The sequence below is a fragment of the Tricharina praecox genome (assembly GCF_024521635.1).
Source record: "Tricharina praecox strain CBS 144465 chromosome Unknown BZA05scaffold_13, whole genome shotgun sequence".
NCBI lineage: Eukaryota > Fungi > Ascomycota > Pezizomycetes > Pezizales > Pyronemataceae > Tricharina > Tricharina praecox.
The window spans coordinates 424,897-442,367 of NW_026250415.1; the positions used below are offsets into that span (position 1 = coordinate 424,897).

Here is a 17,471-nt window from a genome sequence, read left to right on the forward strand (position 1 = left end):
TAACCACGGGCAAGCATATCGATATGGCCCACATCAGGCCGTTGGGAAGTCGTGTAGATTCAACCGACGACAACGACATAGGTTCTAGCGTTCCCTCCCCCTGGTACATGATCTTCGCGATTCCGAGTCCCGACCCGGGGACCCCTCACCACCCCCACCCATATTGGCCAGTGTTAAGCTCGCAGCGCTTGTTTCTGATATCTCAGGTTCATCCGATATAAGGAATGGCGCCTAAACTCGCAGCCGCGGTATTGACTGGGTTTGGTTTATCCGGCTGCCGCTAGACTTCACTCCTTCATCGTTGCGAATATCAGAAGGCATAACATAGAGCTTTAAATCCACGGTAATATTAAGAACAATAAAAGAGAGGTTCTCTTGGGGGCATCGGCAAGGGCCGTGGATGGACTGCGTGCCAAGGGGCGACTCGTTTGTTATTCTATTTTCTCTGACTTCAAAGCCAGCACAAGCTGCTCCTCCGGCCCGGTCCTTACTCGGACACGGATCCCACCAATTCGACCTACCTGCCGGCAACCCAACGACGACTTACGCAAACTGACTGGTAGGCAGGGGGTAAGCTGCGGAGAGTTTTCATCTTCCAGCAGAGACCTACAATGCAGAATACTGTCAGCTAATGCCATGGAATCAAGGAATGCGGTTGTTCTCCCCGTGCATCCTGGCTTTTACCTGAGACCTATAGCAGCTCGACGTAACCACTCCATGGACTTTCCAGATTCCAGACGCCTGCGCTCGAACTTACAGCTGGGCATTGACATGCTCAACATTCTGTCCCCAGAATTAGTACCTAGTGGCCCCGGCGTTGTACCGAACGGCAGGAGGCCAAGATAATCCGTCCTTCAGCCGGCGATCTCAGCATTTCTCGCGGGGTAGAGATCCAATCTGCCGGGTCTACCACTGGTCACGCTGATACATACCAATCCGGGCATGCTATATATGGCTGGAATGCTGCGGCCACCTTCTGGACCGGATCGGAATGCGTCGCTTACCTCTCCACGAGTTTGTAATACTGAGGGTCGATGGCCTTCACTGCTTAGAATTAGGTATGCATGAATGGCACTGAAGTTTGATGTGCGGTAGGTATCCGATGTCAAGAGCGGCAATTAGTGTTAATTAGGCGCGCGCAGCCGGCGCATGACTTGCATGATATCCGCAACACGTCTGCAACAAAGGGGGTTCATGCGTTAGGAGCATTGTGCTAAGCAAATCTATATCTATTAGTAGTTGCGAGAGTCAGGCAACTAAATCGAAGTGACGCTGGCGTTAGTTAGCATGCACGTCCTAGACTTCGGAGTTCAGAATAAGTGATCGCTTATGATCTGTGTCTCGTAAGCCACAGCGCAAGTAGAAACAATGATACATATCCACATTTTCGACAGTGCGGAATTTTACCCCGCGATCTACCTTTAATCCAACATTGCGACACAGTGAGAAAGACCTAGTAGTTGTAGTAGAGTCACTTCCAGCGGGCGCCACGGGTTCTGCGGGGGCCCCACACACAAAAGAGGGTGAATCACGCTGTAAAAAGCGCATATTAGAGCCGCATCTATTATTCGCGTGAGCCATTCCAACTGAAACTCGCAGGTGGAGATCCTGATAGAAGAAGATGCGATTGAGTATGGGAATGTCAAGCGCCATTTTGGGTCACGACAGCTGGTCGCCGGCGATCTGCGGGACAACGCGAAAACCAGTGAGCAGTAATTCTGCCTTTCATAGTTGTTCTCTTTTAATACTAGACTCAAATCACATCCGTGGTAGCCGCGCGTCCAGATTGGCCTCAGAGTGCGAACAGCTGGTTCGGTCACCGGTCAGGAGTCGAATACTCTGTAAGCCTCGAATCACATTGAGTCACTCGAGCCCGTGATCCAGCTTGCTTTGGCGGGTAGGCAGTACTCAAATACCTCAAGGGCGGGAACCAGAAACAGGCCATCGTTAGCGCAAGCTCGTGGACGGTCTCTCCTCAGACGGCCTACGGTAAGGAGGATCATAATTTATGACTCGCGTTTCGAAGCTACGGCTCCCCGGCATTACCCCATAGGGACAAAATTGCATCCCCGAAATCACCGATTTTCCTCCGAATTAACCTGCCGTGCAGCATATCCATCACTACACCCCCGAATAACACAACCCTCCGAGGCCGCTAGCAAAAACAGGAATAAAAGCACCCCTTGTCGCCAGAAAATGGATTCGAGGCGGAGACATGACGAAGAGAAGATCACCATCGCCACCGAAGTACCAGTACACACTGGTATCGAGCTGAAGAAACCGCTGCCATGGCCGCGGGGCCCGCCTCTGCTATTCTGCAACGTCACGCCGTCAGCTTCCAACCGCCCCTGACTCCTGAGTCCACACGAAGAGCAACGCCGACAAGGAGTCGGACAGAGCAATGAGTAGAATAGCTGACAATCTGGCCTGCGCCATCGAACTCTTCACACACCGCTAGAACCCCCAACTGGAGTATGTAGGTATTTGGAATACATAACATCTGCTAAACGAGAACGCATTAGTTACGGTACTTGGAGCACTCGAATCGACCGAACGCGCACAACGCTAGCGGACAGGTGGCGGAAAGCAGCAAGCGAACGCAATGGTGATTAGATCTCAGTCGTGGATCTCACGCACCCCTTCAGCCTCCTTCTCCGCCATGGGATCGATCCCGCTTGACGTTTGATCTGGACTCGTTCTCTTCGGCTGAAGGATCTGCTTGCAGGAATTAGAACCCGACTAAAAAAGCAACATATCCCGTCGCATCCAGTCACTTGAGTGCTGAGAAGCCGCGGCAAACGTTGTGGCTGGAAAAGAAACAGGTCGGTGTCAGTTACTCATGCATAAACCCCCAACATGGCGGTTTTGCAACGGATCGTGGCACAGAAAATCAAGCGGCCAAGCCTCTGTTTTACTGCTTCGCAACCATCAACGCAGGAAAAGTCTCACCATCCTGCCCGGGAAAAAACAAAAAACAAGAGAAAAACAAATAACAGAAAAACAAAAACAAAACAAAACCGCAACACGTATCAACCACCAGCAAGCAAAGCAAAGAAAATCCCCCACATCCGACGGGATCCCAGGCGACCCAGAAAGTAAAAACGCCCGAAATCCCAAAAGCCACAATAAACGCACATCGGCAGCATTCGCCCCGATGAGCACTTCTCCTCCGGCCCAACCACCCACCTTCCCCCGCTCCTCTCAGCGGCTACGTGACCAGTGACCATTCAGACCCGGACGTGGACGGACGGACGGGGGGCCTTGGCCGCCGCAAACCACCGACTCCCCGGGGCTCTGTTCGTTCAGCCTCCGCGCGCACCCGCCGCCAAAATGCAATGCGAATGGCAGTTCAGTTCAGCCGCTCGAGCCTTCACATCTGCATTGCGTACGTACTACATGGGGTCGAGATGGGCTCCCCGTATTCCCTCCTGTGGCTCTCACTGGTCGTCGTCTCGAAGAGGGGCCGGGTCTCGCGATCGGGCCACTCGGCTGGCTGACACGATCTTGGCTTGGGCTGGTCCCACCCACCCACCCACCCACCACTCACCTACGGCTGCAGGTACGACAATCGAATACCTACCATACCTATGCTCCACCATGCCAGTGTGCCTCCTACGGCCCAGCCAAAGGGGGCTGTGGTTACGGTACCTCAACGGGCCGCTGCATAGAGTGTATGTGTACTTTTTCTCTCGCTGTCCACCCGGAACGCGGAGTGCGCCCTTCTTCTTCTTTTCTTGCCGGCTCGGAATCCTCTGGTACCCGCGGCATGGATGCGATGGAGAAGGAGAAGGAGGAGTGGCATGTGGGTTAGGGGTCATTTTTGACCTGTCTGCTGCTGCTGCTGTGGGGGGAAACGACACCCTCTCACCCACCCTCCTCCACCGAGGCGCCAAATTTCCCAAACCCAAGGAGTGGAGTCCACGGATGATTTGCACACTCTACATAGCACGGGACCCGTTATGTCCGACCCCGACCCCCGACCCCCGACCCCCGACCACCGCGCCGACAGAGGACTGCTTTCTTTTTCCCCCTCCCCCGTCCCGCCCGAGGCACAACATACATAAAATCACCAGTGCAGTCCTGAGCCTCGGCGCGGTGGTGGTGGTTGTACGAGCGTTGCTTTTTTAGGCAATTGACGGCGCTAGGTATCCATACCTACCAGTCACTCCACTTGCTTGTAGTCAGGATCTCTCATTTGATGATCTTCCGTAAGGCAGAAGGAGGACATCAAATTATGTTGGAAGCCACTAACAAGCAGTTATGGATCTACCGTGCCCGACTCTACTCTACTCTACCACGTTGTCCGAGAGAAATTGAGAGGAACGGCAGAAAGCAGCCACCTCCCTCCCTCAGCGGGGCAATGAACGAACGCAATTTCGAGCGCCGCCGGTAGTTGCCATAGGTAACTCATTCAACATGGCGGCGGGCGCGAAGATCACTACTCCGTCGACTGTCCAGCGGCGCACGTCCCGCAGACAGACAAGGCTTATGTAGAGTAGGTATGTGCTACACATGACCTTGATAAAACATAGGCGCCGCGGCGTCAGATTGTGATCTTCAACGAAATGTAGATATCTACTGTCAGCTGAAGTTGGAACATCGAGGTATAAATTGCAACGGCCACTCTGCGAATCTCCGGTCCCCCCTCACCACCACCACCCGCAGCGAGGCCCGCACACGGCAGCGCGAGTCGAGTGACTATACATGTTGCCTTTTTGATGCAAACCACCGTATGGTACTTATCACCTACATACGGCCTATAAAAAGACAGTCCACGTGAGTTTGAGGAATGAGGAATGAGGGGGAAGGGGTGAAGTGTGGCAGGAGCGCTTACGCCACCAGGCCACCTTCCCAAGACCCCCCAGGCTCCTAGTAGCCGCCACGTTTGCCGGCCTCGGGAGGGAGGGAGGGTGGGAGGGAGGGAGCTGCTTAGTTGGCATCGGCAGCATTACATACCGGCTGGCGGTCTAGCCAGCGGCCACAGCCTTGTATGCCATATGTACGGTATAGGTAGAATAAGCACCAGCGGTCCAGCGCTTCGCATCTCGGCAGTCGGGCTCGGACTTGGACTCGGACGAACAAGCATTTGTAGAATATGCACGCATCAGCATCGCATTAGCATTACGATTACGGGGGTGCCGGTGGGAGTGCATATGTGCATACGAATCCTCCCAGTAGAGTATGTGTGGTAGGAGGTAGGTAATAGGTGGGTAGTTGAAAGCTGACGCTGCATTCTATCCCATTCCTTTTCACTGCTGTGTGTTTCCAGTATTCCAGTATTCCAGTATTCCAGTATTCCACTGTTTCCAGTTAACAAGGTATTAGTTGGGGCACGCAGCGAAGTCCGTGGGCGATCTGCTAGTAGTATGTACTGTAGAGTACTCTAACGACATGCTTGCTGACTTACCTAGTTCCTCCCCCGCGATATGTACGAGGTACATAGCATACGTACTCTTTTACTTCACACACAGCCACTGTCCTCCCCTCTCCCCTCCTCCCTCTATCCCCCTCATCTCTCCCTCCCTCTCTCCTCTCTCTAAGGGGGTTTTCCGAGGAATCAGCAGGTAGAGTATGATAGTTGGTGGTTGCAAGCCCCGCCGATCCAGAGTCGGCCGTGGCTGCTGCAGCCTGCATATCATCAGCCCTTCGAGAAGGACCTGAAACAGGCCACTGTCCTTGACTCCTTGCACACCCTTGCATGCCGGCAGGACAGTAAACCGTACCGCACTGTACCGCACCGTGCTGTAGTAAATAGACGTTATGTACCGCACTGTACTGTAGCAAATAGACGTTATTTATGTACTCTACAGGAGGGAGGGAGGAGGTGTGGGCGCGGGAAGTAGGAGGAGGGGGGAGTAAACAAAACACTAACCAACTAACCAACCTGCCGTACTCTACACACCGTTATGTACAATAGCTATCATACATAAATCCGGGGCGGGCGGGCGGGTGTAATATGATACACTAACTAGAGCAGTGCATACGAGCGGCGCTCTCCGCATGTCTGCCTGCTCATCCCCTCCCAACGGCGCGGTGCGTAACCGGGGCCGGGCCGCGGCTTGTTCCACACGACTCGGGAGGCGGGAGGGAGGGGGAATACCGGTATCTACTGGAATACATGCCGGTACTGGAGTACTGGAGTACTGGGATACCGTACTAGAATACCTGCTGCGTCGCCCTGATTGTACAATAGTTATAGGTGGCATACCATAGCATACCGTAGCATACAGTAGCATCGGCCGCCACTGTGACCAAGATCAAGACCAAGACCAAGACCAGAACCAGGGCCGGGACCGTGACCGAGTGGCAGCCTGCGGAAATCTACAGTCCTAATAGTAGTATACAGGATATACAGGATATCTCCATCATCATCCAAATAACAAACACTAATTTCTCGATTTCGCGACGATGCGTGCGTACGTGCGCTAAAGCCTCATGGCCGATCATGTTCCGCCCTAAAAGTCGACTACACACTCTACGTGCGTTGTATATGCACCTGCCCCGTTGCTAATCCTGGTCCCATGGACCATCCATCACAAACGGGCCGCCCTACTACCTATATCAATCATACGTAGAACGAGAAACAAGAGAAGAGGAGTCCGTGTGAGAATCATCGTCAATTACGTATACTAATTGTGTAGATAGTAGTAGCCAGCCAGCCATGTACCGTATAAGGTATGTAGGTAGGTCATGTAGAGTAGGTAGGTCAGGTAGGTTAGAGTGAGTATGAAGTAGGAAGGAAATCGTCAAAAGAAACCCAAAGCCCCATGAATCCCAAACCAAAAAAAAAAAGAACCTAGAAAAAATCCCCCCACCAGAAAAGAGAGCCATCTAATGTACAGAAAGTATATCAGACTAAACACCCGCCGGAAGCGAAAATGAAGAGCGAAAGAAAGCAAGAAAGAAAGCAAGACCAGAAACCGTGCCTTTCCCATGTAAAGTAGAATGCAAAAGCAACCATCCTCCATCCAATCCAATCCATCCACCGATCCATCATCCATCCCCCAAACTCAAAACCTGACATCCATAGTCCACCGACGTAGCCGTATTCGAATCCCGTCCACCCAGCCCAGGACACTTCCACCGATAGTCCTCCAAGTCCAATCCTTTCCTTTCCCACTGTCTTGCCAGACACTTCCTCCCCTTCCCAGTCGAGTGGATGTCGTATTAGATCCACCACCACCTCCCAGACCCTTCCCCCCAGAAGCCATCACGGTCCTCCCATTATGGCGATGCTCCCCCCAGTGACCCATATGAACCCCCCAAATATAGGAGAAGAATAGGAGAACCAAATAAACCAAATGAAACCAAATGAATACTCCGCTTGTGCTCCATATTGTTACATGCGCCGTTCTTGCCAAACTCTTCAGAAAATAAAAATAAAAATAAGCGCAAAAAAGGAAAATGAGCGATGCCGTTAGAAGTGAATGCATTGCCGGTCGTCAGAAAAACACAATGAAATATGCGTGTATAGATGCCAAGTATCAGTAAGTATCGACAAAGGAAATCAGTCATGTGAGAGGGTTTATGGGACATTAGCGTTGCTTGTAGTGTGTGGTGAGGTTCGCCTCCCGCCGGACAGATTTGCCCGGTCATCCCCCAGTACTGGATGGTCGCGTGAATAATAGGTAGAGCTAGCAGGGCCGGATCCAGGCTCCAAGAATGGCGATACATCCCATGAGCTACGATGGCCAGGTGCGGGCGGTAGAGGATGTGTCGTTGCGGGAATTGTTTGTGGTTGTTGCCATATGGCATGTGAAGCAGTCACCGGTGCGATGCCTGGCAGAGATATGTGCGTACTATCCGATATTCCAGGCATTCGGCTCGCAGGTGACGCGGTAGAGGTTGAACTCCCAGGTAAAGGTGCCGTGCTCGTGGAAATGATCGAGGATGTTGTTGGTGCGCCAATGTCGCCAACGACCGGAGAGGGCGTCTTTCTCGGAGGCAGGCTCTCCGAAGGTCTGGGATGCGGCGCCTCATGGGGTGGAGCCCCGGGATAGGGCGACGCCCCAGGAACCGGCGGAATGATTGAGGCGGTCGACGAGTAACTTGCAGACTTCTGGGAGTCAGTGATGAGGCCAAAGTTATGGAAGGGGGATATAAACTCACGTATTTTCCAATGATCTTCTTCAGAGCATGCGGCAAAATACTCCATGCAAAGACCTTGACATCCTTCTCAATGTTCCTCGGCTTCGGGCTCGGAAACTGCATGATGAGCTTAAAGAAGCTTTCGCAATCCTTCTTTCCCTTCGATACTGTCAGGGGCCTGAAACCTTCTAGGTTCCGTCGTATCCTGTTCTTCTCCTCAACCGTAAATCGTACGGCGATCAACGATTCCAGAAGATAGATGCAATCGACACTCGTCACGTAGCACTCGTTCCTCTCCGCCCACCAGATGCAGCTGACGCAGACGGCGCTCGTCGGGCGATCACTCTGGGGAACCGGTCGGAAAGTGGCGTGGATCGTGTTCCCCTTCTGCTGCCGCCAGAATTGGACCAACCGCCTCTTGCTATCCCACTCCTCCGCAGTCCAGTGTTTCGCCATATCGCTCAAATCTCCCTGGATCTGCAACACTGCTTTGTGGGGGTAGATCGAGTAGGGGTTGAAGCCGGGCGGTCCGCGGCTTCCTGCCTCGCCCTTGTCGGCCAGGGTTGAAGTCCGAATGAGCGTGGGGTTGGGAAGCTCGGGCGGCGCCAAGACGCTCGCGGTATCCGCGGGTGAAGCCGCAGTGAACTGCGTAGCCCATCCTCCCTGTGTTGTGGGGGCGGATGATGCGTGGGAGAGCTCTGAAGGTCCACCGTAAGAGTATGGGAAGTTGCGGGGCGAGGCCTGGGGTTGGTATGACCCGGAATGCGCCGAGTCTTCGTAGCTGGAATACACACCGTAAGAGCGCTCGCTGTTTGTGTTGGTGGCGTACGTAGAAGTGTATTGCGGGCCGCTAGTATGCGGGTACCCATATGGCCCATAATCTTCACTTTTGGGGCGCAAAGGCTGGGCGGCAGCGCGCTTCGCTGGGGCGCGCATATCCGCGGAATCTCCGGAAGCTTTGCGCTTCAGGGTGGCGCGGGGTGGTGACGAGTACGAGACCGGTGCCGGCGCATCGGGGTAAGCAAACCCGTTGGTTACTTCTTCCATGCCCAACTGCTGTCCCTCCTCGTCCTCTATCAGAAGGAACACCTTGACCTGCGACGACCTCCAGCCGGTGCTTCGGAACGGCGGAACCGGAACGGTGATCTGATATTCATCTGGCCGGTTCGTCGGTTTCGGGCTTGCGGTGTTGTTGCATCTGTAAGTGCCAAAAATGAGTCGGAACGAGCGCGGATCCGTGGTCAGATCCGTTGCCGAGTGCAGATGCACCGAAAACAATGCCCCATCTCCTCCGGCGCGTGGATCGCTCCCCACGATCTGCGGAAGCTCACCGTACTGCCGTGAGCCATAGATGGGCTCGCCGAGGGTTGTAGGTGGATGCTGCTGCGCGGTTTGCTTGGAGGTGATTGATGGGCGATGTCTCGGGAGTGGTTGTTGTTGTTGTTGTTGTTGTTGTTGTTGTTGTTGTTGTTGTTGGGAGCTGGCCGTCGAGTAGTGAGATTGAGACGGATATGATCCATAGGCAGGTGGAATGGTGGAATATTGCGCCTGGGCGGGTCTCGAATCGTATTCTTTCCAAAGTCAGTCCACGTCCCGCAAACCAGTGCAGGGCATGCGAGTCAGTTCTCACCAGGTGCCTGAGATGTTTTCCCGTAGCCCGACATCGACAGCGTAAAGGCCCGAAAGCCAGGCTTGGCCAAAAGGCCCTCCTCAAAGGCCAGGCTAGCTCTACTCGGGTAGTACGATGAAGCGTCGAGAGGTGTAAAGGCAGGAACTCCCACGGGAGTCTTTACAGACTACGGAGGGATATGTAAGCATTTCGTGGGACGCTTCAAGTTATGTTCAAGGGAATCGCTTCGCACCTGCGGAAGCGGATAAAGTGCGGCCACGATGAAAGCGGTTGAGAGTTGATGGAGGAATAGTAGGGAAACAGCTGTACGATGGTACAGTTGAGGTTGACAAGTTCCGACTCAGTTTGCTGGAGATTCTTTATTTTTTGTTATGGCGTGTGTTCGATATGCAGGCTGTGAATTGCGGCAATGCTGGTAAGCTGAGATTTCTGTCTGACAGAGGGAAGGCAGGGCTACTTATTACTAGTCTTCCGTGGAGGCGGCTGAGGGAGTAGGTACGGGAGTTATGTGAAGGTGAAGGGGGGTGTGTGTGAGTGCGGTGTGTGTGAGTGTGTGTGAGTGTGGGTGGGGAGGGGGTAGTGTAATAGATGCAAAGGCGGAGTTGTTGATCTTCTATAAGGCGGTCAAGACTTGTTCGGCTAGCAAGCAAAAGCGTAGTAGAGCAGGTAGGGTATGTGGGTAGCACGCCGAAAGATCCACACTGGGGGGTGTGAGTTCTGTGTAAGGGTAGTAGTTCTGTGTCTAAAGCCGGGGTTGGGGTGGGGTGGTGATTAGACGGGTCTCCGGCTACACTAAGTACTCGGTCGTTGCACCGGGAGCTTGGGGGGGTGGAGGGGGGGGGGGACGGGAGCTGATTGCCTAGCACCTATAGATGGAGTGGGCCTCAAAAGAGGCGGCAGCGCAGAGGCGGCAGCACAGAGGAAGAGCAGGGCAGGGAGACAAGCAAGCAAGGTAGGCAGAGTAAAGCATGTCGAGTAGATGACCAGGGCTGGCTGGGGGTGGGTAGGCAAGTACCTGAGAGAACCGCGCTGTCGGGAGCGAGCGCGGTCTGGCCAAGCAGCGAGCAGTCAGTCAGGCCGATACCTACCATTGCTTTGGCGACCTGCCAGAAACCAACTTGGCCGAAAGCGCAAGGGGACCGAGACGGAGATGCTGCAAGGGAGAGGAACGAGCGAGATGTCGAGCGCGGCAAGTGTCTGAAAAGAAGGACTTGCTCCGCGAAAAGAAAAGAAAAGAAAAGAAAGCAAAAAAAAAGAACACCGAACAGAATGGCAGTAGCCACAGCGGCAGTATCAGACCGAGTGGGCGTGCCGTTTAGGACCGGGTACCAGCTATTATTACTATCATCACCATCATCACCATTGTTGTTGTTTTTATTGTTGTTGCATTGCTATTATTATTATTTTTGCTTGCTTGCTATTAACGCCTGCGGTAGAGTAAACACAGCTCGATTGTCCATCGAATGCCCGAAGCCCCTTTTCCTGTAGTCACATACTGGCGCGTGTTTATTTTGTTCCTTCTATGTACTCTATCTACGTAGGAAGCCGGCGGCCGGAGCACGGAGAGGGCGTCGAAAAAAGGAAACCACGGGTGGGGAAAAAACAAAGGTCAACTATACCGGACGTTGGACAAGAATTGCTAAGATCTTACTGCAATGCCCGCCGTCCTACTGATGTACAGTGTATCTAGATGGATTGGTGTGATGTACGTAGTATGTGCGTTTATGTGTGTGTGGATGTGTGGGTGGGTGGGTATGTACGAGCGGGACCAAGCAAGAGCCCGGAACAAGGGGGTGGTGATGGTGGTGGTGGTGGTGGTGGTGGTGGTGGTGGTGGTGGTGATGCTGGTGGAGGTGGTGGGTGAGGGAGGGGTGGGTGCATGGAGTGGGAGGAAAAGGGTAGAGTGCGGCGCACTCCTACCCAGTCCGCCCAGACGGAGGGATCCAACGACTGCCGCCATACTACCACCACTACACCCCACTGACTACCACTACATACAATTACCTCTACCACTACCCATTACTACTACCACTACCACCACTCACCATAGTTACCACTACTACCCTCCATACCACCTCCACTGCTCCCGTACCACTACTATACTCTCCGTACCACTACGCTCCATACCATTCATTCATCGCCCTTATCACGTCCTATCGGCGTTTGGGCTTTCCGATGGGTGAAGGTCCGGCGGCGTGTGCGTGTAAGTACGTGTGCGTTGAGGAAAAATTGAGCTGAGATATTGGCGATCCCAACTGTAACGAGCACATTGCATGTTGGTCATAGGAGGAGTCGGAGGAAGGAAGGGAGGCCTCTCTTGGTTCGGGACTCGGGAGTGCCCTAATCAGGCATCAAGGGGAAAAATCCCCATAGCTGTGCTTCGGAGGTTGGTCAAAATGGTGATGAGGCGAAGGAAATTGGTCATCATTCCCTCATGCGAGGCGGGCGGGTTCTTCAAGGAGGCAGGGAAGTTCTTCAAGGCACAGGGAGAGACGCGGAGAGAGGGAGAAGGCGGAGACGGGGGCGAACAGCAGGAACAGCAATTGCTGGTGCTGCAGCTCAAGGCACTGCGCACAGCACAGCTCAGCGGGCCCAACGGACAGAGCAGATTCTTCCTGGCCGACCCAGCTCATTAACTGTGAATGGCCGCCCAGGCATGCGTCGTCGGAAGCGATCCGCCAACATAGCCAGTACTTACCTCACTCTAGTGCCGAACAGCAGATGGTGCATCATCGAAACCCGAGCAAGAGAGAGAATAAGACACTCCATGCGGGCCTAACTATTCATACATACTCGCTCGCGTGTTCGGGATCGTTATAGCTACGGAGATCAGATTCGGCATCTGATCTCGAACGGGGTGGTGATGGCGGCGGTGGTAGTAGTGGTGATGGTGGTAGTGGTGGTAGTGCTCGGCCACAATGCTACGGCGGCGTACACGTAGAATGCCTCCCTCCACAGATGGGGTCAGAGCGCGCGCTTCGCTTTCCAATGAATACCACCACCGGCGAAAGAGCTATGGTCGATTGACATGCACAGTGAGTGGCATTTGGTTGCATCAGACGCCACAAGTGACAGGAAAAAAGGCGAGAGTTGTCGTGTTCGAGGAGAGGAGACAGGCGGTTGGTTTGGTTGGTTGGTTGGTGGTGGAAGCGAGCTGGGGGCATCGTATCCAGACCAAACCCACGGACCCTTTGAGCGAGTATGAAGTTACCGTAGTTAACCAAGTTGCACTGCCAACCCACCACCCTGTGTCATCCTCCTCCTCCATTCGCGAGCAGCGCTCTGTGGAAGTAGTAAAAAATAAAAAAATAAAAAACGCTGTACTCCCGATTAGCCGGACATCGAGTAGGGTCGATACCGTACCCCTTCCTTCCTTCCCTTCCCTACCGTGCTCCATTGACTCTAGGGGCAAATCTGTGGATCTACGCAGGTGAGTCCGATTGATGTGATGACATGCGGCAGTGCAGTGCCTACTCTACTCTAGTATTTGATGAGACAGCAAATATTCCTATGTACCAGCTGGCGTCAGTGCAGTACTATATCTACTATAGAGCACGTCTGTATGTACTTGCCGCCGCCGCGCAACCTCAGATCTCTCCTGCGACGCGCATAGAGTAGGTACCAGACCGCTCGGGTCACAGCCCAGCGCATCATCGTCATCGTCATCGTCGCCGTCGTCGCCGTCGTCGACTTTATCATCAGCATCATCACCATGATCATCATCATCACTTAGCCACCCCCCCCCCTTCCCCCCGGCGCTCGCCAGGGCTTTCGCCATCCCGTCCGTCAGGGCGGGCAGGGCCGACGTGTATGTAGAGCTCCCCTCTGCAGTTCATTGCAGGCCTCACATTTAAGATCTCCATAATATCATAGTTGCGGGTAAACGCCCCCCCAGCCTCCAGGCCCCTCCCCCTTGTAAGTTACATACTCCTGGTTCAGTGGTTACCTAGGTTACTCCTTTTTTGAGTGATCGTCCCCAAAATAGCCTGCGTACACCGCAGTGCGGTGCGGAAACCGAAAAAACAGGGGTTTACATATGGTACTCTAGGTATGGTATGGTACTCTAGGTGCGGTCGATCTCGCGAGTCGCAAAACACCAAGACCCAGACCCAAAACCCAAGAACCTTATCCTTTGCATCTTCGGTAACTTGAGGGGTGAGTGGGTGAATGGGGGTGGGTGATACATAGAGTGCAGTGTAGGTAGTGCACGGCGGGCCGGGAGGGAGGGAGACAGGAGAGAATGTGATGGTAATGGTAAAGGCAATGGCATGGGCAATGGCAAAGGGTAAAGGCAAAGGCAAAGGCAAAGGTAAAGGTAAAGGTAAAGGTAAAGGTAAAGGTAAAGGTAAAGGCAAAGGCAAATGCAAAGGGCATTAGGGGTAACCACTTCCCTATTTGACTTGACTGGCGGTACAATACGCGTACATGTGTAGAGTACGGGTGGCCCGGTGCGTAAGCACTGGATTTGAAGGCAAAGAACGTCTGCCTGGATATGGCACATCTGATAGGGAGGCGGGCATTCGGGCGGGCATTCGGGCCTGCAGGAATACCTAACAAGTGGCTGACTAAATTGGCCACCCCGTCCGTCCGTCCATCCGTCCGTGCTGCCGGTCCGAGTCCCTTCTTCGCAAGCAGTCCATCTATCCAGTCCTCAGTCCAGTCCATCTATCCGGGGGAGAAGGGGTGGGGGGGTGGGGGGGCACTGCACCCACTGGACGAAACAATCCCAACCATGCGCATGGCGTGCAATTCAGCTCTCTTCGTCTTCGTTTTTGAGGGGGTCAAACCCGAACGGACGTCGGATGGTGATACAGGAATAATCAAAAGTAATAAACTATAGTAGATATAGTAGCAGTACGCAGTGAGTAGAGCAGAGCAGATCAGAGTAGAGTAGAGTACGGAATGCATGAAATAAAGGAGCGAGCCTAGAACTTTGAACTCCGCACGCCATACAATTCCATCTACATCTCTAAACTGAACCAAATGTTTCCTCCACGAAAGAAAAAAGAAACGAAAAGAAAAGGAATAAAAAGAAAAGAGAAACCGACAGAAATCCAGACAGAAAATCGAAAAAGAAAGGAAAAAAAGAAGGAAAAACACCCCCTCCTCCCGCCCGCCCGCCGGCCGGACCGGACCTTCACAGAAACGGCCGCAGATATTAGACATGACATGACGACGACAGCGACGACGACAGCGACAGCGACTACATAGAGCACACGGTCAGATACGGTACCGCTTAGCACCAACCGATAACCAACCAACCCAACCCAACCCATCCATCAATCGCGTCGGATGATCATGGGTTCATCATGGGTTCATGGATTCATGGACTGTCTGGCCTCCACGTTCCGTACCGTACCTAGCTGTCCATGGTGAACCTACATATCTACACACACACATACAGACACGTTCCGCTCTTGCCCCCTAGGCCGATTCGGGATACATACCGACCCATCCCATCCCCATCCTGCCTGCCTGCCTGCCTGCTCCAAGCAGGCAATCTGTCCGATCATGATCGACGGCAAGCGGTGAAATGAACACCGATACTCGAGGCTTCCCGGGGGGGGCTGTTCCAGCACACGCAATGGGTTGGAGTAGCGATCACGATTGCAGTTGATATTGATATCCCGTGCGGGCGGCGGCCAGCCTCTTTTCTGGGGCACTTGGCCCGTCCGGGTAGGTGGGCCAAGCAGCTAGAGTGGAGTAGAGTAGAGCACTAAACCATACTCCACTGGTAGATATCTGGGCAAGCACTCTATTATTTCGCTAGCGACCCTTCCGAAAGGGTAGCAGCCGCCGCCTCCGCCGCCTCCGCAGCAGCAGCAGCAGCGTTCCGCCCTGCTACATACTCGCGTCGGTGAGGTCGCTCGTGGACGCAACACGATCCGCGTCCCACCTGACATCGGAGCGGACTCTGCGGAGTGGAGTGGAAACGGAAGAGGAAGCAATTTCTTGACCTCACGCGCGCCAGTCTTGTGGGTGGGTACATTACGACATAAATGTTCTTTTTTCTACATAAACATGGAACACAACTCCTTCCTGATGGTATCACAGAGAGTAGATGTGAAATGCCTACCCAAGTAAGTATGATATCCAAATACTCTACATACCCTACACGGGGGGGTACGTACCTACTTCGATGTAGAGTACTGGGAGAGCAGGTGTGCATGTAGTTACTCTACATACTGTACTCTACTATACACAGTGCTGCGCGTGCAGCATGTATGTACCATCCTGCATCGCTGTCACCGATCACACATCTCCCAGAGATATCCCTGGACCCCACCCGCCGCCGAGGAGAGCTGGCAGCACCGGCATCTGCACTGAGCATTTCAGAGTGTGCGGCAATCTTGCGTATGGCACTAACCCGCATTCGCTGCCCCCGACTAACCCACTGCCCGATTGGGATCGGGGGGTCGGATTCGCTCCGCTCAAATAATTGCTTCGCTGCTTTCGCTAGTGCCTGCTCCAAGCGGCGGCCGGAGCCTCGCCCTCCCCTCAGGCCCCAGGCAGATCATGCACGACAGCCCCTCTCCCAGAGAGCGAATCGAGTCGTCGATTGGGCGCAAGCATCACGAGGGCGATACCGCTGCATTCGATATCTGGGAAATCCGCCGAAATTCTCCCGAGACGCACGGCCGGTCATCTACTCACCAACACGGACAACAGAAAACGGGGTGCCCACCCCTAACAGCGTCCACACACGGGCACTACCCTAGGTGAGTGGCAAATACTCTACATATCCACACACACTCACAGCACACTCACGCTCACACTCTCAGCGCGCTCACTCTCAGCGCGCTCGAGCTCACTCAGCGCTCAATCCATGAACGGCATCATGATTCGCCCCCCCTCTCCGCCCCGGACCGCACCCTACTGGAAGAGCAACATCTTCACTCCGCCGCCGCCCATCTCTCTCGGCCACCACCCCCCATTCACTCTCTATCTTTCTCCCTCTCCTGGACAGCCCCCCCCCCTCCCATCGCGCTCGGCGGTCAGAATTCCACTCGTGGCTAATGCGCGCTCAACCATATGCGAAGGTACATAGAGTACTTTGGAGCACCTCGCTCCGCTCAACAATAATTCGACTTGTTTGGTTTACCCGGTAGCGTCGTTGCTGGGGGGCGGGGGGGAGGTCGCGCGTCCAGGGTTCGGATCAGCGAGCGAGCGAGTGAGTGAGCACGGCTGGGTCACCGAGTCACGCATGCTTGCGGGTCGGCTTGGTTGGCTGAGAGCGCAAGTTGTCGCGGACCGGAGAGCATGAACGTGGCAGGTGGAACCTCCCTCCCCAAGCGGCCGCCGAAGGAAGGCGGCTAGCTAGCTACACAGCTAAGCTATGCTTACCGTACTTGGCTTGTTCACGAGTTGTTTTGTTTCTCGGAAGATTACCATGGTCCGCCTTCCCCCCTCTCCCCCCCAGTTCACGGAGAGGGCGACTTGGACGCGCCTTTCGACGGATGGTTGGCGCAGATCATAACTGTTTGATCTGTTCCTCCGCCGTGATGGGAAACGATAATAATACTACATATAGAGGGCGAGTACTCTTGGCACCGTATATTACTACTAGTATGTGGTACTTCGAGTAGCACCGCGTCGTCGTCGCCGGCCCCGATAGAGCTCCTCCCTACTCTACTCTACTCTCCGTCACAGGGGATGACTTGAAAGAGACTAGCCACCATCACCATCACCATCACCACCACCATCATCATCATGCATATCTGGAGTAGACACCCGGGCAGGTACCCAGGTACTT

At 54.0% G+C, this 17,471-nt stretch overlaps 4 protein-coding genes across 4 annotated transcripts; 1 reads left to right on the forward strand and 3 right to left on the reverse strand.

Moving 5' to 3' along the window:
* Window positions 1-6,920: 6,920 nt before the first annotated feature.
* BZA05DRAFT_53032 (uncharacterized protein) lies at window positions 6,921-7,598 on the reverse strand. The gene has a single exon (XM_051488401.1). The coding sequence runs from the start codon at window positions 7,431-7,433 to the stop codon at window positions 7,011-7,013; it is 423 nt and encodes a 140-aa protein (XP_051339124.1). The 5' UTR covers window positions 7,434-7,598; the 3' UTR covers window positions 6,921-7,010.
* On the reverse strand, window positions 7,387-9,952 carry BZA05DRAFT_53051 (uncharacterized protein). Its single transcript, XM_051488402.1, has 4 exons — window positions 9,951-9,952; window positions 9,719-9,884; window positions 8,110-9,659; window positions 7,387-8,056 (listed from the first exon to the last, which is right to left on the reverse strand). Exons 2-4 carry the CDS (start codon window positions 9,750-9,752, stop codon window positions 7,526-7,528), a joined length of 2,115 nt encoding a protein of 704 aa, XP_051339125.1. The 5' UTR covers window positions 9,753-9,884; window positions 9,951-9,952; the 3' UTR covers window positions 7,387-7,525.
* A 1,114-nt stretch (window positions 9,953-11,066) lies between these two features.
* BZA05DRAFT_453468 (uncharacterized protein) lies at window positions 11,067-12,354 on the forward strand (the record flags this gene model as incomplete). Its single annotated transcript, XM_051487493.1, has 3 exons — window positions 11,067-11,578; window positions 11,769-11,921; window positions 12,092-12,354. Exons 1-3 carry the CDS (start codon window positions 11,374-11,376, stop codon window positions 12,352-12,354), a joined length of 621 nt encoding a protein of 206 aa, XP_051339126.1. The 5' UTR covers window positions 11,067-11,373.
* A 2,202-nt stretch (window positions 12,355-14,556) lies between these two features.
* Window positions 14,557-15,157, reverse strand: BZA05DRAFT_399191 (uncharacterized protein). Its single transcript, XM_051483778.1, has one exon. The coding sequence runs from the start codon at window positions 14,992-14,994 to the stop codon at window positions 14,680-14,682; it is 315 nt and encodes a 104-aa protein (XP_051339127.1). The 5' UTR covers window positions 14,995-15,157; the 3' UTR covers window positions 14,557-14,679.
* Window positions 15,158-17,471: the final 2,314 nt, after the last annotated feature.